A 12,145-nucleotide genomic window follows, 5' to 3' on the forward strand; every position below is an offset into this window, starting at 1 on the left:
AATTGAATAGTCGCATTAATTTTCTATCTTATTTTTATATATTGGAAGAAGTATATAATTTTTTCTTTTACGCACTATATTATAGAATTTTAATATATTAGAAGTTATATTTTTATTGGTCTAAAAAATTTATTATTATTAAAATTTTATTTTAAATATTTATTCTATTACGAAAATATTATTATTTAGCTTTAAAATTTCAATTAAAAATTTAAATTATTTTTAAAAAAATTATATATTGAAATTATATTATAACTAATTAAATTTATAATTTTATTTATAAAATACATTATATTAAATTTATTTTAAACACATCGTGTTATAATATATTTTTATGGTATAGAGAGTGGGGATGTTTTGAGTTGAGTCTTCCAATCAATCTATTCCAACATCATTCACTTTTACTATAAAAAGTGAGAAAACTATTTTCTGCTATTGAGCATTTTTTTTCTTTATCAAATTAAAAAATATAATTTTAAATTTATTTTTTTAAAAAATTTTAAATTTATTAATAATTAGTCTCATTAAATTTCAAGTAATGGGAGTCCTCCTTAACTTTTAGATGAAATAATAATAATAATAATCGCAGCGAAAATTTAAATTCTTTGAACCGTTCACACACCGACCCAGGCTTTATAGCCTTGTCTCCCCATCATCAACTAACGAATTAATTAATATTTTTATTTTTTTATAAATATTTTATTCGCTAGCGTAATATACCACCACCTGTGCTCTCGATTTTCTTCTCCTTCGCATCAACCAGAAAACCAGAATTTTCCCACACAAACACAAAGCGTTCTGGTTCTGCGTCTTCTTCACGCTGTTCGAGGCGGCATCTCTGAATCCGGATCCTAACTGTTTCGACCGGGCCTATTCTTCGCTTCTCCAGATCTGCTTCAGGTAACCTTCTCAATCTCTCAATTTCTTGCGCTTTTTGTAATTTTATTTAATTGTTTTTTGTTTTTTATTTATTGGTATACTTGTTTGTATTCGTATAAGTATATTATAAGTAGGTTTAGCTTTCCGCTTAGATCTATGGCTGGGTATTGAAGGTTGTTTCATGGTAGAGTTAGTATTGTTTATGGCCTCTATTATGCGCTTTTGTGTTTTTCCTAGGAAATTTTATGTTCAGTTCTCTGATCTGCGCTTGCTGAAGGCTTCATATGATCTTGTTATGTTTAATTATGTTTGTGATTAGCCATTTCTGCATGTCTGTTAATGGATCTGTTGCTTGAGAGTTGAATGTGAATAATTATTTTCTTTTGGAACTTAAATCATAAATAATTTTTCACGTTATTTTATTTAGTTACAAATTCTTCCCAGTAAGATTGATAGTAAGAGTTGATTTCCTATAGATTTGATTTTAATTTGCTTGTAGGTTAACTTAGATCGAGCACTGATTCAAAGATCTGCTTAATTTAGAAGCTTTCTCATTGATGTCGAAAATGAGGATGCCCACTTTGTACTGGGCTTCCATTTTGGTTTTTCTTTTTGTCCATGCTTGCAATGCGTTTTATCTGCCTGGTAGCTATATGCACACATATTCAACCGGTGAACCGATATTTTCCAAAGTTAATTCATTAACTTCTATTGAAACCGAGCTTCCATTTAGTTACTATAGTCTACCTTATTGCAAGCCAACAAGTGGAATAAAAAAAAGTGCTGAGAATCTCGGGGAACTCCTTATGGGAGATCAGATTGATAATTCTCCTTACCGGTTTAGAATGAATATCAATGAGTCTGTCTTCCTTTGTACTACACCTCCATTAAGTGAGCATGAGGTAAAGCTTTTGAAGCAGAGAACCCGTGATCTGTATCAAGTGAATATGATTTTAGATAATTTACCCGCCATGAGGTATGCAAAGCAAAATGGAGTTAACATTCAGTGGACTGGGTTCCCAGTCGGGTATACACCACAGAATAGCAATGATGATTACATCATCAATCACCTTAAGTTCACAGTTTTGGTTCATGAGTATGAAGGGAGTGGTGTGGAGATAATTGGTACTGGGGAAGAAGGTATGGGTGTGATTTCTGAAGCCGATAAGAAGAAGGCATCTGGTTATGAGATAGTTGGTTTTGAGGTTGTCCCATGCAGTGTTAAATATGATCCTGAAGTGATGTCTAAGCTTCATATGTACGACAATATCTCATCTGTCAACTGCCCCTTGGACCTGGACAAGTCTCAGGTCATAAGAGAGCAAGAGAGAGTTTCTTTCACTTATGAAGTTGCATTTGTGAAAAGTGATATTAGATGGCCATCACGTTGGGATGCTTATTTGAAGATGGAAGGTGCTCGTGTCCATTGGTTCTCTATTCTAAATTCTCTTATGGTGATCTTTTTCCTAGCTGGCATTGTTTTTGTCATTTTCTTAAGGACTGTGAGAAGGGATTTGACGAGATATGAGGAATTGGACAAAGAAGCTCAAGCGCAGATGAATGAGGAGCTTTCGGGGTGGAAGCTTGTTGTTGGTGACGTGTTCAGGGAACCAGATTGCTCCAAGCTTCTTTGTGTCATGGTTGGTGATGGAGTTCAGATTACGGGGATGGCAGTGGTCACAATTGTTTTTGCAGCCCTTGGTTTCATGTCACCAGCTTCACGAGGAATGCTGCTGACAGGAATGATAATCCTTTATCTTTTCTTGGGTATTGCTGCAGGCTATGTTTCAGTACGTTTGTGGAGAACCCTGAAGGGAACCTCAGAAGGATGGAGGTCAGTTTCCTGGTCATCTGCATGCTTCTTCCCTGGAATTGCTTTTGTTATCCTCACGGTGTTGAATTTCATTCTGTGGGGAAGCAAGAGTACTGGTGCTATTCCAATTTCCTTGTATTTTGTACTTCTGGCCCTGTGGTTCTGTATTTCAGTGCCACTCACCCTCTTGGGAGGATTCTTTGGGACACGAGCCAAGGCAATTGAGTATCCAGTCCGAACCAACCAGATCCCAAGGGAAATTCCGGCACGCAAATACCCATCATGGCTTCTTGTTCTTGGTGCTGGAACTCTTCCATTTGGAACCCTTTTCATTGAGCTGTTCTTCATCCTTTCTAGCATCTGGCTTGGACGGTTTTATTATGTCTTTGGTTTCTTGCTCATAGTTCTTCTGCTGTTGGTTATTGTTTGTGCTGAAGTGTCAGTGGTTCTAACTTACATGCATCTCTGTGTGGAGGACTGGCGTTGGTGGTGGAAGGCATTCTTTGCTTCCGGTTCTGTTGCTCTCTATGTGTTCTTATACTCCATCAATTATTTGGTTTTTGACCTGCAGAGTTTGAGTGGACCTGTGTCAGCTATACTCTATCTCGGCTACTCACTGCTCATGGCAATTGCAATCATGTTGTCTACTGGCACAATTGGCTTCCTGATGTCCTTCTACTTTGTGCATTACCTTTTCTCATCTGTAAAGATTGATTAGAAGCCTTTAACATCTTCAGCAATCAGTTGAGAAGGAAAACTACTCGCACACAATGCACATTGTTTTTTGCATTTGCTAAATTTTTTATGATAGCTGATCTTGTTGTGCTGTATTAAAGACTTTCAGATTATATGCTAAAAATGCATCAAGGCGTGTTATATTTTCTATGCTTTTGAGTTTAGGACATGACATTAGTTTTCAGCTTCACTCGAAATTATAGAAACTGGTGGCCCTTCTGTTATGTATTATTTTTTGTTAGTTCTTCCATTTTATCATTGAAAAAAGAAAAGTTAAATGGCATTTTCTTTTCTCTATTATTCAGTGCTGTCTACATTTCTTTGTTTTACTTAGTTGCTATTGAAACTTGATAAATTTGTGTTCGCATAGTTGTTCTGCAAGTTTTAGTGCCATAAAATGCCCCCTTATTGATCTTTTGTGTTTTTCCCAGAAGTAATCTTTTGTTGTTGGCATATAGTGTGGCTGCCGTGAGCATGTGGAGGTAATTAGATTTAAGGCCTTGGCTGCCAATTGCTGAATGTTGTGCTTGTTAGGCTAAACGCATTCGGTGGCCCTTGTACCATGCTGAAATGGCCAATTAGGCACTTTAAGATTTATTTTGTTGAATTGAATACTAATTCTATTCTTTAAAAAAATTGAACGTTCCCATAATAAAATAAACATGAATTATTCATAAAACAAGAAAATTTACAATTTTGTTCTTTTAGTTTTATTTGTTTCAAAAATATTTTTTTTTTCGTATTTAATTGAACAAAATAAATTTTGAAGGGCGTAATTACACATTTAAATATAATATAGGGGCGAATACGTATAGCCATGTTATTATTATTATTATTATTATTATTATTATTATTGACAAATAGCCATCTTGTCATTAGGAAAGAACTAAAGTGAGAAATAGAGGATGAGCTTACTGTTTGCAACTGCCTTGAGTTTCAAAAATTTTTTTTTTCTTTTTTTAGTCTTTTTACAAAGGGATAAAAAGATGCTGGTTTAAGTGGAGCAAAATTACAATGGAATTATTTAAGCTTCTAAGCCACCTCACTTGAATTTGAACATCAAAAAAAAAAAAAAATTAATGAAATTTCTTTTTATTTTTTATTCATTTATTTCAATTGAGATATAAATTTAAAACTCTAAAAACAACTATAATATCAATAAAATCAAAGATTTTTTTTTAATTAAATTATGAGCCACCAATTACTCTCCCTCATAAAAGAAACATAACAAGAACTGAAATTCTTTACGAGTCAAGAGGCAGCCAGGATCCAGTATGACTGTTTCGACCACTACTCACCATCCAGGGATCCACCATTGGCAATAATCTCCCTCTTTTCATCATATGCATTTCCTATAGTTATTATGCAGGAGGTATTTATGGTATTATAGTTACTTAAAATTAAATTACATGCAAATGTCTTTAATCATCCTATGAATAGAAATGAAATGCTCATCTTAAATACTTACAAATTGCCAATCATACAAGTATAACATTCATCGTATATATGATCATGTTCTAATGAAGGATAGGATAGCGTCATTTGCTACTGCAATCACCCCAGTTTAAGCAGGTAATGCATATTTGGATGGTCTATTGCCATAGTTGATCATATAAATAGGCCGATCATCGAGTAACTGTTTCATAATACTGATAGCTAATGGTTTAAACTCGATTTTTGTAGTATTAATCTTGATGACCTTAATATAGAGAACAAATTATGTACCTTTTCTTTTTAGGATTAAGCAGAATTATATCTAATGAAGGCAGAAACATTCATTCCTGAAATGAGAAACTGCTGATTGTTTTTTACATAAGCATTAAAACCATAAACATCGAACACAAGTACAAAAGGAAGTACAAACCGACTGCTTAAGTTCATAACGAGCAGACAACATATAGTCTGTCTTTATTTAAAGTCTACAGTCACTACTGAAGCAGAAGATAGAAATTTAATGGGGATACCTCATAACCAACCTGCATGGTGCATAGATTGATTTTTGTTGCATCATTTGGAGGTCCCAGCAACTCCACTGGTGTTGAAGGAACCATGGTTGAGAACGCCATGACGATAGGCTTCTACAGGGTAACTGATTGACGTCCCCAGAATTTTACTTCCCCGAACACAGTTCGAATTGACACCTTCCGGATACGAGCTTGCTGGGTACCTGACTGAAGGAAGCTAGCTTGAGAACAAGCAACAAAACGAACTGGAATAGAAGTATGTGCTCTGATCCATTGAATTATATGTAGTGTATGTATTTAACTGGTTTTGATGGAAAGTTAACATTGGCGCCATTGTTCCTATGCTATTCAGGCCCTGCCCAAAGTAACTTCCACTGCCTATAGTTGCACCTCCAAAATATTGATTAGAAAGCATCCTACATGCATTCTCTAGTGCAAGGTCCAAGTACCTACTTTGTGCCTTCTGAAACCTTATAATATTTGTCTCAGACTGCACAAGTAGATGAACTCTTCCAAGTTCCTTTCCAAATTCAATTGACATACTGAATCCCACTTTCTTTTTGAAAGAAGAATCAAATATCTTCTGGTAAATAAACTATTGCATAGGCAACCACAAAACTAAGTCCAGAAGGAGTTCACAATTATTGATCAAGTTCATCATTCAACATTTCAACATCAGTCTAACTAATTAATCAAAACTAATTTGCAATGCTCAGAAATGAGAAAATTTATTTTAATTATAACAAATCTAAAATCTGATCCCATACTGAGGAAAATAATTAACCTTACCTGAATTTGCATATAAAGACTGCTAGCATCTCCTCCATCAACTTTTGCTTTGCCCTTGCCCTTGACATCAGCATATACATAACAGCAGCACCTAAAAACATAGTTGCATCTTTTAGATTGATTGCAACTTCAAAATAAAAATCAAGTACCGACGCAAAGTGCTTTAAATATAAACAAAGCAATATTTCTCTTACCCATTTCCTTGGAAAGGTGACAAGCTCAAAGAGTTGTTTGAACTCTGTGGGTCTTGAGAAACGAAGAAACTTTTACCTAGTTATTTAAAATCCTAAGTTAGTTCAAAATGAAACACTTGAAATGTCTGCATGCATAATCTAGACATACGACCCAAAAGAAGATTTAGAAAGCTTTTATTTCAACCACAAATATGCTCCCTCCCTTTATCTATTATAAGTTTTTCTAGATTTGTTTTCAATAATCCATCAAGCATTCAAAAGATATTCAAAGAATAAAGTCGTAATTTATTATCTTACAGGACCTGTTCTTTGTCAGGAACATCAGTCGTAACTTAGTTATCTTACAGGATCTGTTCTGTGTCATGAACATCATTTTAAATATTGTCCCTCTTACGGTGTATACAGAAGGAGCCTAATCCATTCTCAATGCACTGTATAAAACTTTACTTTAATGGAAGCGTAAAGAACTAAGGCAAAAGTAAGCATTTCCATGGAAGTTTCCAAATCCCATCAAGAGAGAAGGCTTGGAGGGGTGTATTTGTACTTTTACAAACCTCCTAGAAGTAGATGGAGATTGTAAGGAATTCATACTCTTAACAGTTCAAGGCTTCTTTTTATGAATGTTTCACCTCTAAAATTGAAATAGAAGAAAAGGAATCTGTATTTTTTTTTTTCTTTCCTATTTCATTGCTCAAATTTCAGTTCATGAAATGAAGTGAACATTTAAGTCCTTCAGAAGTCCTTTGTGAAGATGGATTTCGAAATCTAGGTAGAATTAATTGCAGTATATCCATCCAAATTGTGTAACTTTCTTGAAATGGGCCCTGAAGCAAGTTCTCTTTCACTAATTCCATTCCATTCCATTCCCTTCTCTTTCTCTCTCTCTCTCACACACACACACACAGATACACACTTTTCTCCAACAATAGCAAAATATATATGTAGATCTATCAGTAACCGATTCTCAATTCCTTAAATTTTATTGCTTTCATCTTTAATGGCAAAAGTTTCTAAATATATTGTTATTTCCCTTTCTGTTCTTTATGACTACAGTTTGTGTGTTAGTGCAAAAGAGAAGAGAATTTGTTGAATCGAACAGAATTTCTTCATTTTCTAATTGATCTCTGATTATATCACTAGAATATAAAGAGAGGAAAAAAAAAGGTTCAATTCAGCATGCATTAGTTAAGTGGAGAGTGCAAGATATTAGCTGGCTAGGCTTTTTATTTATTTATTTATCTTCTCAATATACTGGTTAAAATTTTGTGCACTATAAGTAATTACAATTTATTCCAGCACACAAGAAATATTCTAAGAGACAGTTAAAAGAAGTTAGCAGATATTACATTCCAAATCAGTTTCAAACTATCAATGTGCAGTCATAAGATATTGCATAAGCCACTTTTACATTGATTACAGAAAATATATCTCTCTTCTGCTTATCAATAAATGAAGCAGTGCAATAGGTCTAAACATACTAAACTTTAGGCATAGATTTTTTCAATTTAGCAATTGTGAAATATATTATAAAGGTTATTACATACTTTCATTGAAATTTTTTGATCCAGTGGAATTCTATTGGTCTTCCAAATTCAAGATTATTAGATATTTATTCTATCAAGATCATTATTTTCTTTTTTGTATTTGCTCATCATCTATTTCCATGCATATTAATCTATTTCCTCTAATCAGTACGCCATTTTTTCTGCATTTTCTTGCATTGCAGAAGATCTAATCCATACTCTTCTGCATTTCCTTTTATCGTAGAAGACCTCTATTAAATTTCTAAAATGATTTTGTCTCTCTTTTTTTCTTTCAGCATATGTGATTGTTTACAATATATATCATAAGCGAAGCCTTTGATTCCCCCACTTTCATGTTATTCTTTATCAAATCGATGGACTTGAATTTTAGAGCAAAGACAGATCGCTTAAACTTAATTTGAGAAGGTTTTTCAAATACTTACCATTTTTGGATGTCCAACTCCCCCTCATTAAATATAGGCTTCGCTGGTACTTCTACAATATGTCATACATTAACAAGGTTAGTTCCTCATAGTAAATCTCAGTTTTCCTTTTTTTCTGAGCTGTTATTCAGAATAGCTTCTAAAATGGCAACAAGCAAGTCAAGTAGTTGAAATGGACCTGGAGGTGGCCCTTCACATGGTAAAGAGTTAAACCCCGAATCTTCATTATTTGTTGAACAACCTTTGGAGTTGCTCCTGATAATGAATTACCGATCATACGTGTGAGATGCTTCGGTTATTATAGATATAAGATGCACTGAGATATTGAAAGTCAAATCACTTGAAACAACATAGCAATATGATTCATCAGCCAGATAAAATTTCATTCACCGGTTGACTTGTCTTGTATATGGTATTCTATTTCTCATTATCTTATCTCATTTTATCACTAATATGCACCTATAATCCACATAGTTATAAGACCAACATATGAAGGAATATATCCGAAAATGATAGTTAACATTATACTGTAATTCTGAAAAAGGAAACTTGGTGAATTGCAGAAATACCTGCATCCTATGAAAAATATACAAATAACTGCATCACAGACAAAATTTAATACCAAATTGGAGGAAGAGAACGCTAGGACTTCTAAATTAATATGAAACACACATTTCAACCAATAATGTTAAACTGAAATTTAACTGTGAAAACGCACAAAAACAATGCTGAACTCAATCAAAGATTGTCACATGCCTGATGACAAAGCTGATACAAATCAGAATGTAGAGAAGTGCATTAACAATAATATGGAAAATTGTCATTTGCACGACAAAATAAATGTCATGATTTTTTATTATCATATCATCCAATCAGAATTATGCGATCATCTACAATATCAGTAAAGAACGTGCCCAACACAATACGAACCGACAAATATGCAGTAAGTATCCAGTAAAAAACTTTTCCAATTACAAATTTGTCATAAATAACGGCAAGAACACGACAAAACAACTAAAAATGAAAATATATGTCAATTGGTATCTATATAAGATGACAAACTTGCTCTACGTATGCAGCAAAGTCAGAATAGCAGTTAAACAAATAAGTTTAACACAATCTATGTAATCAATCAACCAAGATTTGATCAGCAACGACCAAAAAGTAATAAATAGCCAATAGCCATCAAAGGGGAATTGCAATCACATGCCACTGTTAAAAAAGAAAAGTGCTACCAATTCTGAATCCGCTAAGTGTTGCATGTTCAGAGGAAAAAATAAGTAAATAAATAAAAAAAACCACTCATAATCTGAATTATGGTTGCAAAGAAAAAGGACTAATGATACCTCACTTTAGTGCTGAACCAGTTTGGATATTTTTTAAAGAATGACAATAGGAATATAATGAAAACAATGAGGAGAATGCCAAGGGGAAAATATAAATATACCGATTTTGCTGCAAGTATCATTCAAGATGACAACTCAACTAAACGCTTATCCAAAAAATTCAAGATGACAACATAAAGGTAAAAATATCTGCCACTACAAATTTCATTAACCTTATCTACAAAAATATCAATATGAAACTCAAGATTATTTAGAACATAATACAATCCAAATTGAGAGAAAGTATGATCACCTGCATGTTATGAAACAGACAAAAATGATGAAGAATTTCCATGTTAACTAGAGCAGCCTCTTAAAAATTAAATGCAAGATTATGATTTCTTTCAACTAATTGCTGGATTTGGAAACAACTAGTAACTAATATGCATTCTGATGTTTATATTGAAAAATATGATAATGATAATAACCAGTAATATATGCAATTATTTCATTTTGAAAAAACTATGTGATACAGAAAAAATTGAATATTTTTCCAATAAAATAACATTTTGAAGGAGAATTTTTAAAATAAAGTCAATAGAAAGATTGGATTACACTAGAAATGCATGCAAAGGAGAATTCAAAAATTCATCAGAAAAATCCAACTGGACAACCTTACAAACAAATACTAATTCGAATAAAACAAGATCCAGCTCCTAAGTCACTATTTTGTACCAAAGGAGAGCATGCAAACTGAAATTACAGTTGAAGAAAATACCCTTTTTGAGGAAGAAAATAGTGATCTTATAAACATAAAAAATTTTCAATAAACTGAAGAAAAAAGTCATTTATGCTCAGGAATCAATTCAACATTCTACATCTCTTGCTTAACATTTTGCAAACGGCATTTCCATATTATGAAGAGGGGAAAAAAAAGAGGGGGGAGTGGGGGGGGGGTGGTGGGTGGGGGTGTGGGTGTTGTTGTGGGAAATCACACTTTATCCTTACAAGTAAGGAAAGAATAATTAAACTAACCAAAACAGGTTGATTAAAAACATTTATGGTCTATGAACTCAAGTGAATGATAAACAAAAAAAATAAAACAGTCACAGATCTAAACAGAGTTACTAACTTCTTGGTCCACCAAGCTGTCTGACAGCTTTAATAAAACATTTATGAAGTTTTGAAGTCCATCGAAGACGAGGTGTTGAATCAGAAGTGAAAAAAACAGAATTTGGATCAAGCTCTTCGCTGTCCCTTACTCTCGCATCACATCCCTCAAATGAAAAATAATGCTCATAAACCCTGTGAAGGGCTGGTGTTTCCTTCATTACCACTACCTCCCTTTCCTCAGATGAAACAACATGGTCCCGCACCATGTTAAGAGTCGGAGTGTTTTCCACCACCACTGCCACCTCGCTTTCCTCAGATGAAATAGCATGGTCATGCACCATGTTAAGAGTTGGTGTTTCTTCCACCACAACCGCCTCTCCATCATATGAAAGAACATGGTCATGAACCATATTAGGAGATCGGGTTTCCTCTACCACCACCACCTCCCCTTCAACATGGTCATGAACCATGTTAACAGTTGGATCCAGCACCCTCGCCTCCCCTTCAACATGTTTATAGACCATGTTAGAAGTTGGAGTTATGAGGCTTTCTTCGAGTGCAAGAAAAGCATCATCATCATCATCATCCAATTCAAGCGGTGAAGTGAATTTGATTTCAGGATCATTTTCAAGCTGGAGCTGCAACTCAAACTCACTGGAGAAACCAAGCTCAGTTACACTACTCGGTCCTCCATTTTCAATTTCGAAATCATCTATAAGTTGGTGGGTGTTGGTGGGAACATCACCTCCTGGAAACACATCCATTGCTCTCCCTATCTCAGTATCACTCACTACTCGCTAATGGCTGGCTCTGTATGTTATTGTATACTTGCAACCCCTATATAACCAAGAGCATGAAATACTGAAAGCAGACACCCAGAAAGGCTGACACGTAGAGTATGGGATCCATGAAAAATAATTAAAATTAGCAAAAAAAAAAAAAAAAAAAAAAAGAGAAATGCCCATGGAATAAAGCTAGAATACGGCCAAGAACAAACTCAACGGCCTCTTTGGATACATTAAAGAATCGAAATAAGATTTGCACACTGAGAATAAGAGGAGATGAAACCGCGGGAGGAGGTAACTGGGAGAATTACTAAGACTCACCTGAGAGTGAGAGATGACAGTGCAACAGTGGATTGGCCAGTGTGCTGGTGTGGCAAAGTGAGAGGTGCTGATTGTGCCCTGGGGATATCACTGAGAGGAAGAAATAGTCTCTGTTCTGTTCTGGCTATGGCTTGTTCTGCTGCATGTATAGAAACGTGGAAGCCTATTTGCTGAGTCTGTCTGTCTCTAATGTTGATAGTGAGGTGGGTTTTGGGATTTCGAGGTGGATGTATTGCCATTGCTCGAAAGAATCAAAAACTG

At 34.3% G+C, this 12,145-nt stretch overlaps 2 protein-coding genes across 5 annotated transcripts; one reads left to right on the top strand and one right to left on the bottom strand.

The window, feature by feature from the left end:
* Positions 1-665: 665 nt before the first annotated feature.
* Positions 666-3,727, top strand: LOC110665790 (transmembrane 9 superfamily member 12). Its single transcript, XM_021826044.2, has 2 exons — positions 666-900; positions 1,379-3,727. The coding sequence occupies exon 2, from the start codon at positions 1,437-1,439 to the stop codon at positions 3,408-3,410; it is 1,974 nt and encodes a 657-aa protein (XP_021681736.2). The 5' UTR covers positions 666-900; positions 1,379-1,436; the 3' UTR covers positions 3,411-3,727.
* A 1,450-nt stretch (positions 3,728-5,177) lies between these two features.
* On the bottom strand, positions 5,178-11,662 carry LOC110665791 (two-component response regulator EHD1). 4 transcript variants are annotated; one of them, XM_021826048.2, is made up of 6 exons: positions 10,798-11,662; positions 8,519-8,595; positions 8,341-8,392; positions 6,375-6,450; positions 6,181-6,271; positions 5,178-5,594 (listed from the first exon to the last, which is right to left on the bottom strand). In XM_021826048.2, the coding sequence occupies exons 1-6, from the start codon at positions 11,540-11,542 to the stop codon at positions 5,538-5,540; spliced, it is 1,098 nt and encodes a 365-aa protein (XP_021681740.2). In that variant the 5' UTR covers positions 11,543-11,662; the 3' UTR covers positions 5,178-5,537. The 4 variants fall into 4 exon arrangements, with proteins under 4 accessions (XP_021681740.2, XP_021681737.2, XP_021681739.2 ...); XM_021826045.2 differs by having other exon boundaries at positions 5,178-5,598; XM_021826047.2 differs by lacking the exon at positions 6,375-6,450.
* Between the last annotated feature and the right edge of the window lie 483 nt (positions 11,663-12,145).

Source organism: Hevea brasiliensis, chromosome 7 (genome assembly GCF_030052815.1).
Source record: "Hevea brasiliensis isolate MT/VB/25A 57/8 chromosome 7, ASM3005281v1, whole genome shotgun sequence".
NCBI lineage: Eukaryota > Viridiplantae > Streptophyta > Magnoliopsida > Malpighiales > Euphorbiaceae > Hevea > Hevea brasiliensis.